The sequence below is a fragment of the Natator depressus genome, chromosome 22 (assembly GCF_965152275.1).
Source record: "Natator depressus isolate rNatDep1 chromosome 22, rNatDep2.hap1, whole genome shotgun sequence".
Lineage (NCBI taxonomy): Eukaryota > Metazoa > Chordata > Testudines > Cheloniidae > Natator > Natator depressus.
Window position 1 is genome coordinate 19,157,795 of NC_134255.1, and position 13,362 is coordinate 19,171,156.

Below are 13,362 nucleotides of genomic sequence, written 5' to 3' on the forward strand. Positions count from 1 at the left end.
ATATTCTCCACTGATGAGGTGAAATGGACCAGTTGTGTGTACTTTAATTCTTCTCCAGTGCTCAATTAAAAAGCCACCACACACACACACACTCCACCACCCACTAAAAATAATTTGCAGATCATAAAACAAGAGAAACATCAGAACAAGAGAGTGAGAGGACTTTACTGGGGGGTTGTACTAGCTTCCATCGAAGTACATCTCAGTCACCTTTTGCCCCACCTCTGCTGAGAGGTTTGTGATTAGACTGGCACAGCGCTGCAACTAAGGGGTGAGATGAACTGCGGTAAGATTCTACAGAGATTTTTTGTGATGATTACCTCTGTGGTGCTCAGATCAACTCAGAGCTATTAAGTTTGTCCATAAAAAAAGAACAAAGAAGATTGTTGATGTCCACAGGACTACTTACACATTTGAAGCATCTTAGCAAATTGGGGCCTACAACCCCCTAACCTCTCTACGATAAACAGAATCATATGTCAAGCCTTTAAAAGGTAAAAAAGCCGAATTTCTATGTTACTAGGTATTTTTTAGTTTAGTATGAAGTAAGTTTTTCAGAAATTATACAGTCAAAGCCTTAGTGTCAAAACCTCAAGTATGCCCAAAAGCTTTCAATGACTGACTAGGAGATATCTAAGATGAAAAAATCCGCATGTGGCACAAAAAATCTGTTCTGTACTAACCTGAATAGGAGATGGCTTTTCCCAGCCCATTTCAAAAATTCCCATCAGCAACTCCCGTTTCAGACAGTAATCTTCAAACTCATTTCCTTTTGTGGAGGTCACATCCTGAGCAATTAAGAAAGTAGAACAGTAACACCAGTTCATACAAATTATCCCCATAAATTGGTCTGACTGAATTAACTTACATAGATTATAAAACCAGGACAAAGACAAGGCAAAATGCAGTAACAAGCCCTTTCCCACCCTCCATCATCATACAGTAGATCACAAAAATCTGTGTAGTGCAACCATGGATAATTAGGTAGTATTCGTTACTGGGGAACCAAGCAAAGTAATCTGCATACACACTTAAAACATATCCGTTTTGAAGCAAAAGCACTAATAGACTTCATCCTGTAGTATTCTTAAAGTAAAAATATATCCCGAGTTTCAACATATTTGCCAAGTATATCTCCTTTTAATTAAGTTTTAAAAATAGATCAGAAATGAATTTTCTCACTGCTAGCACACTGTCACTGCAATTTATCTCACACTCACAACCCATTGCTTGTAGTGACCTTTAAAACATCCTTACCGAAGTTTTGATTCTCAGATCTTTTGGAGGGAGTTTTAAAGTCTTCTTCCAGTCATCACCAGGTCTGCAATGTGAAAGCACTAGTTAATAACCGTAAATAATTCTATTCTGTTTTAGTAACAATTAGTACTTTGCACAAACTAACAAAACGTTAACCTGCCTGTGAGGTAATTATTTCCCCAGTTTTACAAATGTGGAAACTGAAGTACAGAGATTAAACTGTTTACCCAAGGCAAGGACCACCATGACAAAACAAGAATTAGAACTCAGAAGTCCCTGAATTCAAGTCCCAAACCCAGAGCATTATACTTCTTTCTGAACAGCATCCACTTAAATGGTGCAATGTAGTAAATGCACCAAAGAACCTGGCATAATTATGTCACCCAGAAATGCTGCTCTTATCTTAGACAATTTTAAGAGAAGAGTCTCTCAAGCACACATTATCTACTCGCTCGTACAACCATTAGCAAATATGATCAACAACTGTTCACCTCATCAAGTTCCCCTCACTATTTCAGAGCCAAACATGATAAGTAACATAATGGAAAAGAAAAGAGTACTTGTGACACCTTAGAGACTAACATTTATTTGAGCATAAGCTTTCGTGAACTACAGCTGACTTCATTTGATGAAGTGAGCTGTAGCTCACGAAAGCTTATGCTCAAATAAATGTTAGTCTCTAAGGTGCCACAAGTACTCCTTTTCTTTTTGCGAATACAGACTAACACAGCTGCTACTCTGAAACCTGTCATAATGGAAAAGGTTAGTTTCCTTAATATTAGCCAACCATATCTTTGGAAAAAGATATGACAGTTCTTATAATCCTATGACAACACAGTACTGGTCCATCATAACCTGTATCTGCTCCAAACAGTGTCAAGTGCTCATATCTAATGTCTTGAAAGACAGTAAGAACCCATAATTCATAATTGTCTAATTTGCACAATGCTAAACCATGAGGGGGGAAAAGGAGAAAAGTTCTCTTCCCATCCCCAGCTGATAGTCTGGCTAACAGGACATGGTGAGCTGATTATCAGCAACTCATAAGATTTTTTACTATTTAAACCAAAACTATATGTTGGACCACTTTTGTGAATTGCATTCTCTTCATCTGGCAGGCAGTTTCTTCAAAATTACTAAAGCAGTTAAAAGCATAAAGATGTTTATAATTTTCATTCATGCACTACGGAAGAAAAATAATTATCCATACACAAGTCTCTAGTTCTTATACAGACCAAAACTTGAAACTGGATCTGGAACAGTTCTTTACTCCAATTTCCAACTCCCAAATCCACATTTTATAATGCATTTTCAGAAATTCCTAAATTGGGAAGGGGGAATGGGGGAGGGGTTTAGTGTTGCACTTGTTCCAGGTACACTTTATTCAAACCTGTACTGGTATAAAAAAGTGTTAAACTGAGCGATCAGACATTTTTTAAATCATGTTTTGCAAATCATTCAGGAAAGAAAATGAGTGGTTTAAGGTCAATGAAAAACTGGCATTCCCAGTTTTAAAATATTTAGCTCTAGTTCTAGCATTTAATGAAAAATATCTACTAAATGTCATGTAATTGACCTGTGTGTGTGTGTATATATATATGAGTGGCGTGGGGGACAGGGATACAAGACAGTACTCTGAACAAAGTGACTTTAAGGTCCATTATGTCACAACTTGCCACCTGTATTAAAAGCTATAATCATACACACTCTTATTAAACTACAATAGACTCCACATCTTCCCCTCACCCCTAGCATCAATCCTGAACAAGGGATCAGGATGAGAAGATGTTTCTGGGGGAAGAGCTAAGAAGAAAAGGAATTAAGGTAGGCCATCAACCTTTGCTTTTCAATCGTATACAACTTGACAAAATGCCTTAACTATTAATTCTCACAACTGATAAATAAGCAGGATCTGTCAGAGAAAGTCTATTAATTTCACATTTATTTTCTCAATTATCAGTACTTCATATTCCTCATTTGACAGCCTACACTGAATTTTAAAGTAACAATAGGACATAAAACTTAAACAACAACACAAGAATCTTAAATTCTCTCCAATGCCTGGTAGCTCAAACAAGTGTTTCAGATGCTGCTTAACATTTATGCAAATACTTACTTAATAGCGGTGGTCATACTCTGTGCTTGCTGTTGAGTGCCATTATTGATTGTGTTGGTGTTTTTCAGCTGATTCATCTGTTGCTGAGTCTGTGTCCCCCCACCTCCTGGGCCCCCACTTGGTTTTACAGGGCCTCTCAGCTGCCCATTCTGACTGGATAGACCCATTATAACAGGGTTCTCTGTTCTGGCCGTGCTCATGTTTTTATTTGTAAAGATGTCTTTTTAGACTTCAAAACTTTGAAAGTCAGTACAGAAACTGTAATAACAGTTTATTAGACTCTCCAAAATGAAGAGATAAATAAGTCTTGCTCAATATATGAGTCCTTTATTGCAATGCAGGCAAGCACCTGTAAGTCACTCAACAGTAAAGTAGTAACTTGCTCTGATGCACCGTGGAACAACTTTTTTTGTTTTTAAAAAAAGCCCTCTAACAAAGCTGAATTATATCTGAATTCACTCACTTCAGTCTGAAAAAGATGCAGAAAAAAACAATTAATACATGAATTTAGGGTGTAAAAATATATCACATTACTATGATCATTACAAACTATTTTGATACTTTAACTGAAGCATCACCAGAGCAAGCATCCAAATCCTCAGTACTTTAAACAAAGGCACCCAGAAGATCAAGTGTCACGAATAAACCAAAAGTTAACTTCCCTACTTAAAACTGAATACACAACTATCGTTTTATGGCATCATGTGGAACTCTGTGAAAATGTGCACTCTTGACATCTTTTATGTGATGAAATGCTTTACAAATATTAACTACACCCCAGGAACATAGGTATGAGTCAGAGATTATTTCATCCAAGCTTGAAGTGCAGCCAAGGGGCAGAACACAGCAGCTGTTTACCACCACAAAGCAATGGTGCACATGAATTAAGGACAGGAGATGAAGAATAGGACTGTATTATCTCGGCTCTATGAGCTAAGATCAAGTGTAAGTAGTCTCTTGGCCTATCCAAGGCCGTGATCAAGTATCTTGATGTTTTTGGTCTTTTGGCCTTGAGATGAAAACCTTGCCTGTGTCTCTTGGACCTTGAAGTGAAAAAATTATCTAAATTATAGGGAGAATTGGGGGTGGGCGCACTATGCAATTACTTCAATATCTCAATTGGAGGAGTAGGGGAGAGAGAGTGTGGGTGGGCTTACTAATACGGTAAGCAAGATGAAAATCATCTGAAGTAATCAGAAAAACACTAGAAATCCGAAAGTTATAAATTCTATTTCTGTTTAAGTAGAGGTTTAATTTTAACAGCTGGTTTAACAGGTAAACTACAATTTAAAAAACAATAAAACTTCAATTTCAAATAGCGAAACCAAGTCCTTCACTCTCAGTGAATCAAAACAGCTTCCTGTTTTATTACATTCACAAATTAAAAAAATGCTTGCAGTGGTTAAGTTTTCTAATTAGAGATAGTAATTCAGATACAAATGTATCATTAGAGATTTCCCTCTTAATTTTTTAATTGAGCTAACACCCTTTGAGTTACGTTCAAAATAAGTTTGTCACTGGAAAACCTGCCTGGTGCTCTCAGAAAACAGCTACATACAGAACAAATTTAAAGTTAGTGGCAGGAGTATTGAAAAAGTAACTATAGCTGACTGTTTGGCTAACAAGATATCAAACACACACACAACCTGTACTCTTCATAGAAAGTTACCAAAGTACAAAATTGTAAGATTAATTTGTTTGAAGTAACCCTAGAATTGTTACTAACAAGTAAAGTCTACAGGCCTATCAATAGCAGTTTCAAAAAAGGATTTATAGGCTTGACATATAGTAAGTATCATTATCTCAAAGCAGCTGCATTTTACACAATAAATGTAAAACAAAGGCAGCACTGGTTGATTACTGCACTCTTACACAAATGTTGTTTATAAAATACCTCTCCCCATACCCAGGTAAAATCCACCCACAGAATTCGAATACTAACATTCCTTAAAGGGACACCAATATCTAGTCACTTTAAAAACAGTTAAAAGTAGTTTCAGGTACTACAACCTGGTTCTGAATATTTCTGCCAACTTTTATGGTTTTACAATCAAGTTTTTATTTTTTTTCCAAACATTCCCCTTTTCCTTTATTTATTTATTTATTTATTTGTGTTTCAAAGTAAAGACAGAGCAAATGACTTACTATGGAAGGGAAACAATTAGTATATGAAGTACTGCCAACTGCACAAAGCAATCTTAAAAAAAAATACTTTCCTCCAATCTCTGTCAGTCAGTCATTTTAGATGGTACTCTTGTTATGAGTAGGTGAAATATTTTTGGATGGATGTCATTTTCAAGTACCTTTAATTTACAGGGACACTGTCATAGTAAAAATACTTTTATTTTTAAGAAGTCAAGAGAAACACTATTTGGATTTACACATTTCCCTTTTGTGTTACAACTCAAATATCAAGCATATAGCTAGGACAGTAGAACAAAAAAGATAAACAGCAGAGAGATACAGCAAGAGGTAAACTCAACTTTAAACTTTTTTAATAATGTGTTGTTAGTAACCCACTTTCCTTTTTATTTTACCTGGCAAAGTGCCTTTAAATATCTTAACCCACACCCACAGTAGGATCCCAAAACTTTAAAGTATAACATGTAAGAAAGTAAAACGATATTTTAGAAATCTGAACCAACCTAAAATTTCAGGGACAAGCAACACCACCATTTTGAAAGCTAGTGCCCTCTACTAGCAAAGCTCACCACCCCCAGTCTAAGCATTTCCTTTCTTGATTTTGACCACGTATGCAGACTATGGAAGCCGCTGCCACTACACATTTCCACTGCCCTTTTGCAGTAAACATCCTCCTTTCCCTGAGGAACTTTGATTTTTACCTAAAAAGAGCACACAATGCTACATGAAGAAACACAAAATTGGGGGGTGCTTTTTAAGTGACCCCAGGAACCACGTCTTCCATTGTTTGCTAGGGTTCAAGCAAATAGTCCTACAGAATCCTGAGGCCGAGGTGAGCTGCTCCAGAACCGACCTACATTTTCTCTAATGTAAGGACCTCACTGCAGCTTCAATCAGTTTAGAAATTTCAACCATATGCTCATCCTTCTCCCCACCTCCCCGCAAAAAAATAACGGAACGTTTCTTTTTCAGAAACAAACAATGGAGCGCAGCGGCTTAAGCACTTTTTATTGATTCACTCCCACATCGCCATGGGCCTCTGCCTGCGACTGACAAGAGCTTTAGTTTGAGTGTCCGGAGAAGTTTGTGCAAAGCTTGGGGAAGGGGGCGATTTCACCAGGCAAAAACAGGAGCAGCCCGGCTCCCCCACAACCGAGGGGCGCCCCGGTTTAACAACAAACGTACATAAGCCGCGTTTATTTGCGGCCAGACTGGAGCAGCCTGTAGGAACAGGCACAACCCTAAAAATTTATCTGCGCAACATCAGCGGGCACCCGACTCCAGCAACATCCGTCGGGGAAACAAAAGATCATTCCCGCCCCCTCCGGGACCCAGGCACCGAGGGGGGCGGTGCTCCCCAGATACACCAACCCCGCAGGCTAGTCTAGGGTCCCCCACCAGAAACACCAAGCGCCCCCGCACCCCTCAAGGTCAGGCTACCAGATACACGCCTCCCCCCACTTCACGGCCTCCCGCCCCGCTCCTCCACCACCACCCACCCACCCACGCCGCAGCGCCGCCCCCTCGCGAACCGCTTGCTCCCACCCCCGGTGCCCTAACACGCCTGCAGACCCCCCCATGAGACACCGACCCCAAGCGGGCGGGCGAGACGAGACCCGCCAAGTCCCTCCGCAGCGTTCCCCCGCCCCCAGTCCGAAGTGGCCGCCCGCTAGGCCCGGCCCAGCCCAGGCCCTTCTCCAGAGCAGGCCGCAGGCCTCACCAAAGTACAGGCAGTCGATGCCCGCGCGCCCCCATGCCCAGCCCCGAAAGCCGCATCCCCGGCAACCTCCTCACCACCGCCGCCGCCGGCTGCGCTCCCCCGGGTATAAAAGTCCTCGCACTCGCCCGCTTGGTGCCTTGTTATGGCGATTCGACGCTCCAAGATGGCGGCTTCCTTCTTCCTCCCGTGTGCCCTCCCCCTCCTGGCCTGGTAAGCAGGCAGGCCCGGCCCCTCGGCCCGCCTCCGTTACCTCAGCGCTAGCCTCGAAGCGGCCTCCTGGCGGAGCCGGTGCGCCCCCGCAGCACACGCCAGCTCTTCACACCGGTAACCCACAGGCGGCAGCAGCCCCGCGCCGCCAGCCACGCCCCCCCCGGGCCCCTCACCAGCCCTCCAGCGCGCCCCACCTACCCCAGCTCCCACGTCGCTGCCACCGCCCCACGCGGAGCCACCCAGAACCCGCCGTCACCTGCTGTTCGGCGCTTCTAGGCTCGGCCGGCCGAAAGCGCACTCCGCGAGAAGCCGCGTGTCCCTTTCCGCCGCGCCCCGCCGGGCCCGCCTCTGGCTGCCCCGCGGCGGGGACGCCCGCCTCAGTCAGGCTTTTACCCACCTCACCCTCCCGCCTCAGCTCAGCCTCGGCCATTTCCACGCCACGCTCATCCGCGCTTCTTTTAAAGGGGACAGTCATAATCTGCGTTCGGCATCTCCTGCTCCCTCCAGGCCTGCCCGAGCCCCGCCAGCTCCTCCTCCTCGCGTCACTTAAGCCTCCCCTGCCCTGGACAGCCTGGGCTCCCTCCCTGCCTCGCGGGCCGGAGCCGCGGCGGGGGGCGGGCTGGGTTGTGCGCGGTTTCTTCGCGCACACGCGCCGCCATCTCTCCAGCCGCGAGGCTGGGCGCGCGGTTTCTAATCGGCATGAAACGAGGCTTCGCGTGTCCCTGAGGCGCCCCAGACCCGCTGCGAAACGCGGCCGCGGAGCAGCAGCCGCTTTCCCGCCCTGGCGAGGGCTGGGCACGCGCTCACGTGGGCGGGTGAAAAACCGCCTCACACCGAGTGTGAGTGAAGTGGGGTGAGAGGGAGTTTTACAACGAGGGAAGCGAGACTGTGCGGGTCGTAACAGCGCCCAGCCAGCCTCCTTCTGTTGCATTAAAAAATAAATGAAGTAGCATTAAACAGCTGCTTTAAAGAAGTCTCCGCGGCCCTCCTTCTTCCATCAGCGATTCACTGAAGGAGATGTCAACATCCCTGTGAAACCCCCATTTAAAATCAGTCCTGAAAGAGAGAGAGAGACTGAGACTTTAAACAGCTGCCTTGACATGAATCCAAGACGAGGGAGCGAGTGGCCCTCCAGGTGAGAGGGTGACTTGGTACATCTTCTCAGTTAAGCTTCCCCCTCTTCATTAATTTTACTTTAATTACATGTGCAGAAATAGAACAATGCTTTTTTTTTTTAAATAATCTTTTCATCTAAATCCGAACTACTGGCACTATTCCAACAGATTTAGAGTCAGATATAGTATAGTTGTTTCCTCCCCGGTGATGAGGTTTTAAAATTAGCGACTTTAAAAATTAAAGCAGAGTTAAAAGTCTCATTTCTACACCAATAGTAATTACGAGATTGTGAAACTATTCCTGGCCAGCATGAAATAATTCTATTAAAGTAACTTTAAAGTGAGTCAAATTGAAGTAAGAGTCAGACAGCAAAACCATTGGTGATATTGGTTGAGACTACTCAAATTAATAGTACAGTAAGTTATTTTCTCAGTTATAAGGATCAGCTGACCAAGACTTTCCTTTCATCCTTAATTAGAAATGAACAATTATCCTATATTTTACAAAGGACAAAAATATTTCAGCTTTGCTGCCCCCACAATATACACAGTCTATTTAATCTCAGCTGGAAAAAATATCGAATGCTAATGAAAAAAAATAATTAGAGAACTAAAGTTGACTCTTGAACACGAAGGAAAAAAAATCTCTTTTAAAAATTAGGTTATTTAAAAGGAAAACTTGTCTTAATAGTTGCAAAACTTAGTTGTAAAATAGAAAGGAAACAGTAATTTATTAAGCAAAATATTTTGGATATATTCCTAAAGTATTTAAATTTAGTACACAGGTTTATATGTCCATCACTCTCACTACTTAATTTGTTATAACTATTGCAACAAACCACTTTAGAATTCAAGGTTATCTTTATTTATTCTGACATCAGTCAGCACCAGCACAAACTTTTTATTAATGCCTTATGCCTTCCTTTTATGCTCTCCCACTTAACCAATTAGCACTTTAATTACTTTGCTGCACTGTGGCTTTTAAACCATTAGTTACTAAGACACCATCACATCATTAGTCAATTAAGTACCAAAAAATTAACATTCACATGACAAATGTTTAATTTTGTATGGCAGGGCCAGGAAGAAACCTCTGAAGACATCAGGGAACACAGGAAAAGCAGATTTGTAAATTCTATCAGGGCCAAATTTAGGGGCAGGTGACCCAGGTGGCTGCTGGGGTGCCAGGCTTGGGGTGCTGTTTTTGTTGTTAGTGACAAAAGGGAAAATAGAATGCTAGAAGTAAAATGTGTCAGGTATTCTGTAGATAGATTCATTTTTCACTAACCTCCTAGAATGTTCTGGACCTTTGTAGAATCTCGTCGAACCTTCTAGACTTTCAGAGAACTACCTTTTCCCTAAACCTCCTAGAATGTTGTCAGCCATGCCTTTGTGGATATATAAGGGGCGGGGCATCACTGCTCAATCTTATATGACAGGGAGTATAAATCATGCATCAAACTCATGAAATGGGCTACAAATGCAATAAAAAATAAGGTATTCAAAAGTTTAACAAATGGAGTTGGGGGGAGGGCGCTGGAGACGTTACTCGCCTGGGCACCATTTGGTCAAGGGCTGACCCTGAGTACTATATTTGAAACTTTCACCCACAGAGCCTTGTATATGTTAAGGGATGACCTCAGGCATAAGTACGGTAGGTGCTGGAGGGCCTTGCAGTTCTATGCCAGTGATGTGCTGGAGGAAACTCTTGGGACCCCTTTCTATTATTCTGATGCCAAAGTGCATGGAGAGTTGATTTTTCCTGCCTCGGAGGGAGTCATCCCCTCTCTGGATACTGCTAACGTATCCCTGCCAGGGATTATTTATTTCCATGTATTGTGTTCTGCTAATCAACATAGTATGTTTTTTCAGAAAGAGAATATGTTTCTAGCTAAATGCACTTCATACACATTTGATGCCCAGTAGTCCTGCCTTCTTCATCAGCTTTATTTAAATGAGAATATAAATGGATTCACCAAGTCTGTCCATTGGCTCATCCTGGTACATGCGGGGAAAAAAATGTGGGAATCCCTTGTTAAAATAATCGGTAGTATAGCGTTCTCTGCTGACTCCAAAATTGACGGGCCATCTCAGCCTTTCCCCCTGGCAGTGGGGTTGGTGAGTCCGGAAACTCACTGTTACACCAGCCAGTCTCTGGTGATGGAACAAGAAGGTGAAAATATCGCTTAACCTTTTTTTTCTTTTTACTGAGGTCCTGCAGGCCAAAAGGCTAACCCTGTAGTAGATGTCTGGTGGAGCCTGGTAGCTGGGGTATTGATTAACTTAACTGTGAGAACTTCAGTGGATAATTCAGAGTGCAAATGGGATGTACAGATGTGACAATTTGGGAATCTGTCAGTACAAATTTATGAATTCTGGATGATATTATTAATTGTTACTATGAAAGATGCTGTATCATGAATGCCTAGATGTATGTGTATCCATCATGTCTTACCAGCATGACAGCATGTCTTCCTCATACTGAGGACAGTAGGAAATACTTAAAGTTAATGACAATACTTTGGTCACAATATTATTCTAGAAAGTAAAAACTAGCTGCATCCTTGGGAGACCAGTTTTATTTTCCCCTCTGAAGGGAGTAGGGAAAGAGAGGAGCAGACCAAAAAATGGCCGAGTGTCCAGGAGAGGTTTAATAAACACATAGGAACAGAGGAACCAGACAGGAAGAGGAAGTGTGGGGGTAGGAAAGAGTAAGGTGGTCATGCAAGCTGGGCAACGACTTCATGAGGGAGAAACCACACAACAGGTAAAAAGTCTGCATGAGGCAGGGGTCATTCTGCCTGCCTTCTTGGCCGCAAATGGTCCCCCCCAAGGACTCACAAAGGAAGAGCTAGTGACGGATATTGCAATTTAAGAGGTTTATTGTTTGGTATGATCTGTACTCTGCTTCGTTTGAAGAGCATTAAGGTGTTTGTCTCTGTGCAGTGTGTCTCTGTATGTGTGCTACGTGCTTCACAGTTACTGTGTCTCCAGAGACAATTAAACCATAACCAGAAGCTTCACACCTTTTGCAGTGTGAAGGAGGGAGAGGGTGTGTTTAAGCAACTGGGCTCTCTTGGGTGTCAGCACTTGTCCTGGGGGCCTAGGGCAGGTGGGCTGAAGAGCTCCATTTCTGTGAAGGGATAACAAACTGAGAGCCAATGCCCAGACAATGTGCCAGAGACACCAGGGAGGACAAAGTTCTGCAGCCTGGTGAGACCCAGAGAAGCTTAAAACACCCAGGAAGTCAGAGGCTAGATTACCCTCACAGCTTGTCTGGGGATCCAGTCACTTTTGTGAGTTGCCCACCTATTGTCTTGCCTGTGGACTACACGACCTGCCCATCTCTGCTTTGCATCGTACGTTGCCTGCATTACATCGGTCACCTCGGTGTGCCATCTGATCTCATTCGGTAAATTTCTTCTGCCAAACAAGCCACACAAAGCAGAATAAACCGGGGAACTACCTTTAAAGAACAAAAACAAAACAAAACCCTCTTATATAAGCAGCTAACAACTATTTAATAACGCATCCATTGAATTCTCAACCCAACTAGTACATTTCCATAAACTATGATCCATATACCCAATGTATCCGCTACCAAGAGAGAAGCTATCAGCACATCACTCTGGAGTAAGTCTTTAACACTCACATTCCTCAAATACAGGTTTCAGAGTAACAGCCGTGTTAGTCTGTATTCGTAAAAAGAAAAGGAGTACTTGTGGCACCTTAGAGACTAACCAGTTTATTTGAGCATGAGCTTTCGTGAGCTACAGCTCACTTCATCGGATGCATAGCATATTGTGGAAACTGCAGAAGACATTATATACACACAGAGACCATGAAACAAAACTTCCTCCCACCCCACTGTCCTGCTCGTAACAGCTTATCTAAAGTGATCATCAAGGGAGGGCCATTTCCAGCACAAATCCAGGTTTTCTCACCCTTCCCCCCGCCCCCGCCCCACAGACACACATACAAACTCACTCTCCTGCTGGTAATAGCCCATCCCTCTTTGAAACCTCTCTTTATAATGCGCATGATAATCAAGGTGGGCCATTTCCAGCACTAATCCAGGTTTTCTCACCACCGCCACCCCACACACACACACACACCCCCGTCCAAAAACCACACACACAAACTCACTCTCCTGCTGGCAATAGCTCATCTTACAATGTGCACAGCAATAATCCAAGTTTAACCAGAACGTCTTGGGGGGGGGGGGGGGTTGTAGGAAAAAAACAAGGGGAGATAGGCTACCTTGCATAATGACTTAGCCACTCCCAGTCTCTATTCAAGCCCAAATTAATAGTATCCAATTTGCAAATGAATTCCAATTCAGCAGTTTCTCGCTGGAGTCTGGATTTGAAGTTTTTTTGCTTTAAGATAGCGACCCTCATGTCTGTGATTGCGTGACCAGAGAGATTGAAGTGTTCTCCGACTGGTTTATGAATGTTATAATTCTTAACATCTGATTTGTGTCCATTTATTCTTTTACGTAGAGACTGTCCAGTTTGACCAATGTACATGGCAGAGGGGCATTGCTGGCACATGATGGCATATATCACATTGGTGGATGTGCAGGTGAACGAGCCTCTGATAGTGTGGCTGATGTTGTTAGGCCCTGTGATGGTGTTCCCTGAATAGATATGTGGGCACAGTTGGCAACGGGCTTTGTTGCAAGGATAGGTTCCTGGGTTAGTGGTCCTCAAATACCCCTTCTCTAGGCAGGCTAGTCTTTCAGGACATTTAATCTCCCTCTCTGATCTTCAGTATCTCACCCTTTCATTAGAGTCTGAGTT

The 13,362-nt window shown here is 42.9% G+C and overlaps 2 protein-coding genes across 3 annotated transcripts in view; one reads left to right on the forward strand and one right to left on the reverse strand.

Annotated features, from left to right (window-relative positions):
- Positions 1–8,168, reverse strand: part of DDX6 (DEAD-box helicase 6) — a 25,547-nt gene extending 17,379 nt beyond the window's left edge. Inside the window, exons 1-4 of one of the 2 annotated variants that reach the window (XM_074936859.1) lie at positions 7,843–8,168; positions 3,374–3,842; positions 1,258–1,321; positions 684–788 (exon numbers count right to left, since the gene is read on the reverse strand). In XM_074936859.1, the coding sequence (XP_074792960.1) occupies positions 684–788; positions 1,258–1,321; positions 3,374–3,573 (369 nt within the window). In that variant the 5' untranslated portion in view covers positions 3,574–3,842; positions 7,843–8,168. Of the gene's footprint in view, positions 1–683; positions 789–1,257; positions 1,322–3,373; positions 3,843–7,312; positions 7,457–7,842 lie in introns of those variants that run through there. The other variant, XM_074936858.1, reaches the window with a different exon arrangement.
- CXCR5 (C-X-C motif chemokine receptor 5) overlaps positions 7,269–13,362 on the forward strand; it is a 25,722-nt gene continuing 19,628 nt past the window's right edge. The window contains exon 1 of the mRNA XM_074936541.1: positions 7,269–7,445. Within this exon, the coding sequence (XP_074792642.1) occupies positions 7,269–7,445 (177 nt within the window). The remainder of the gene's footprint in view (positions 7,446–13,362) is intronic.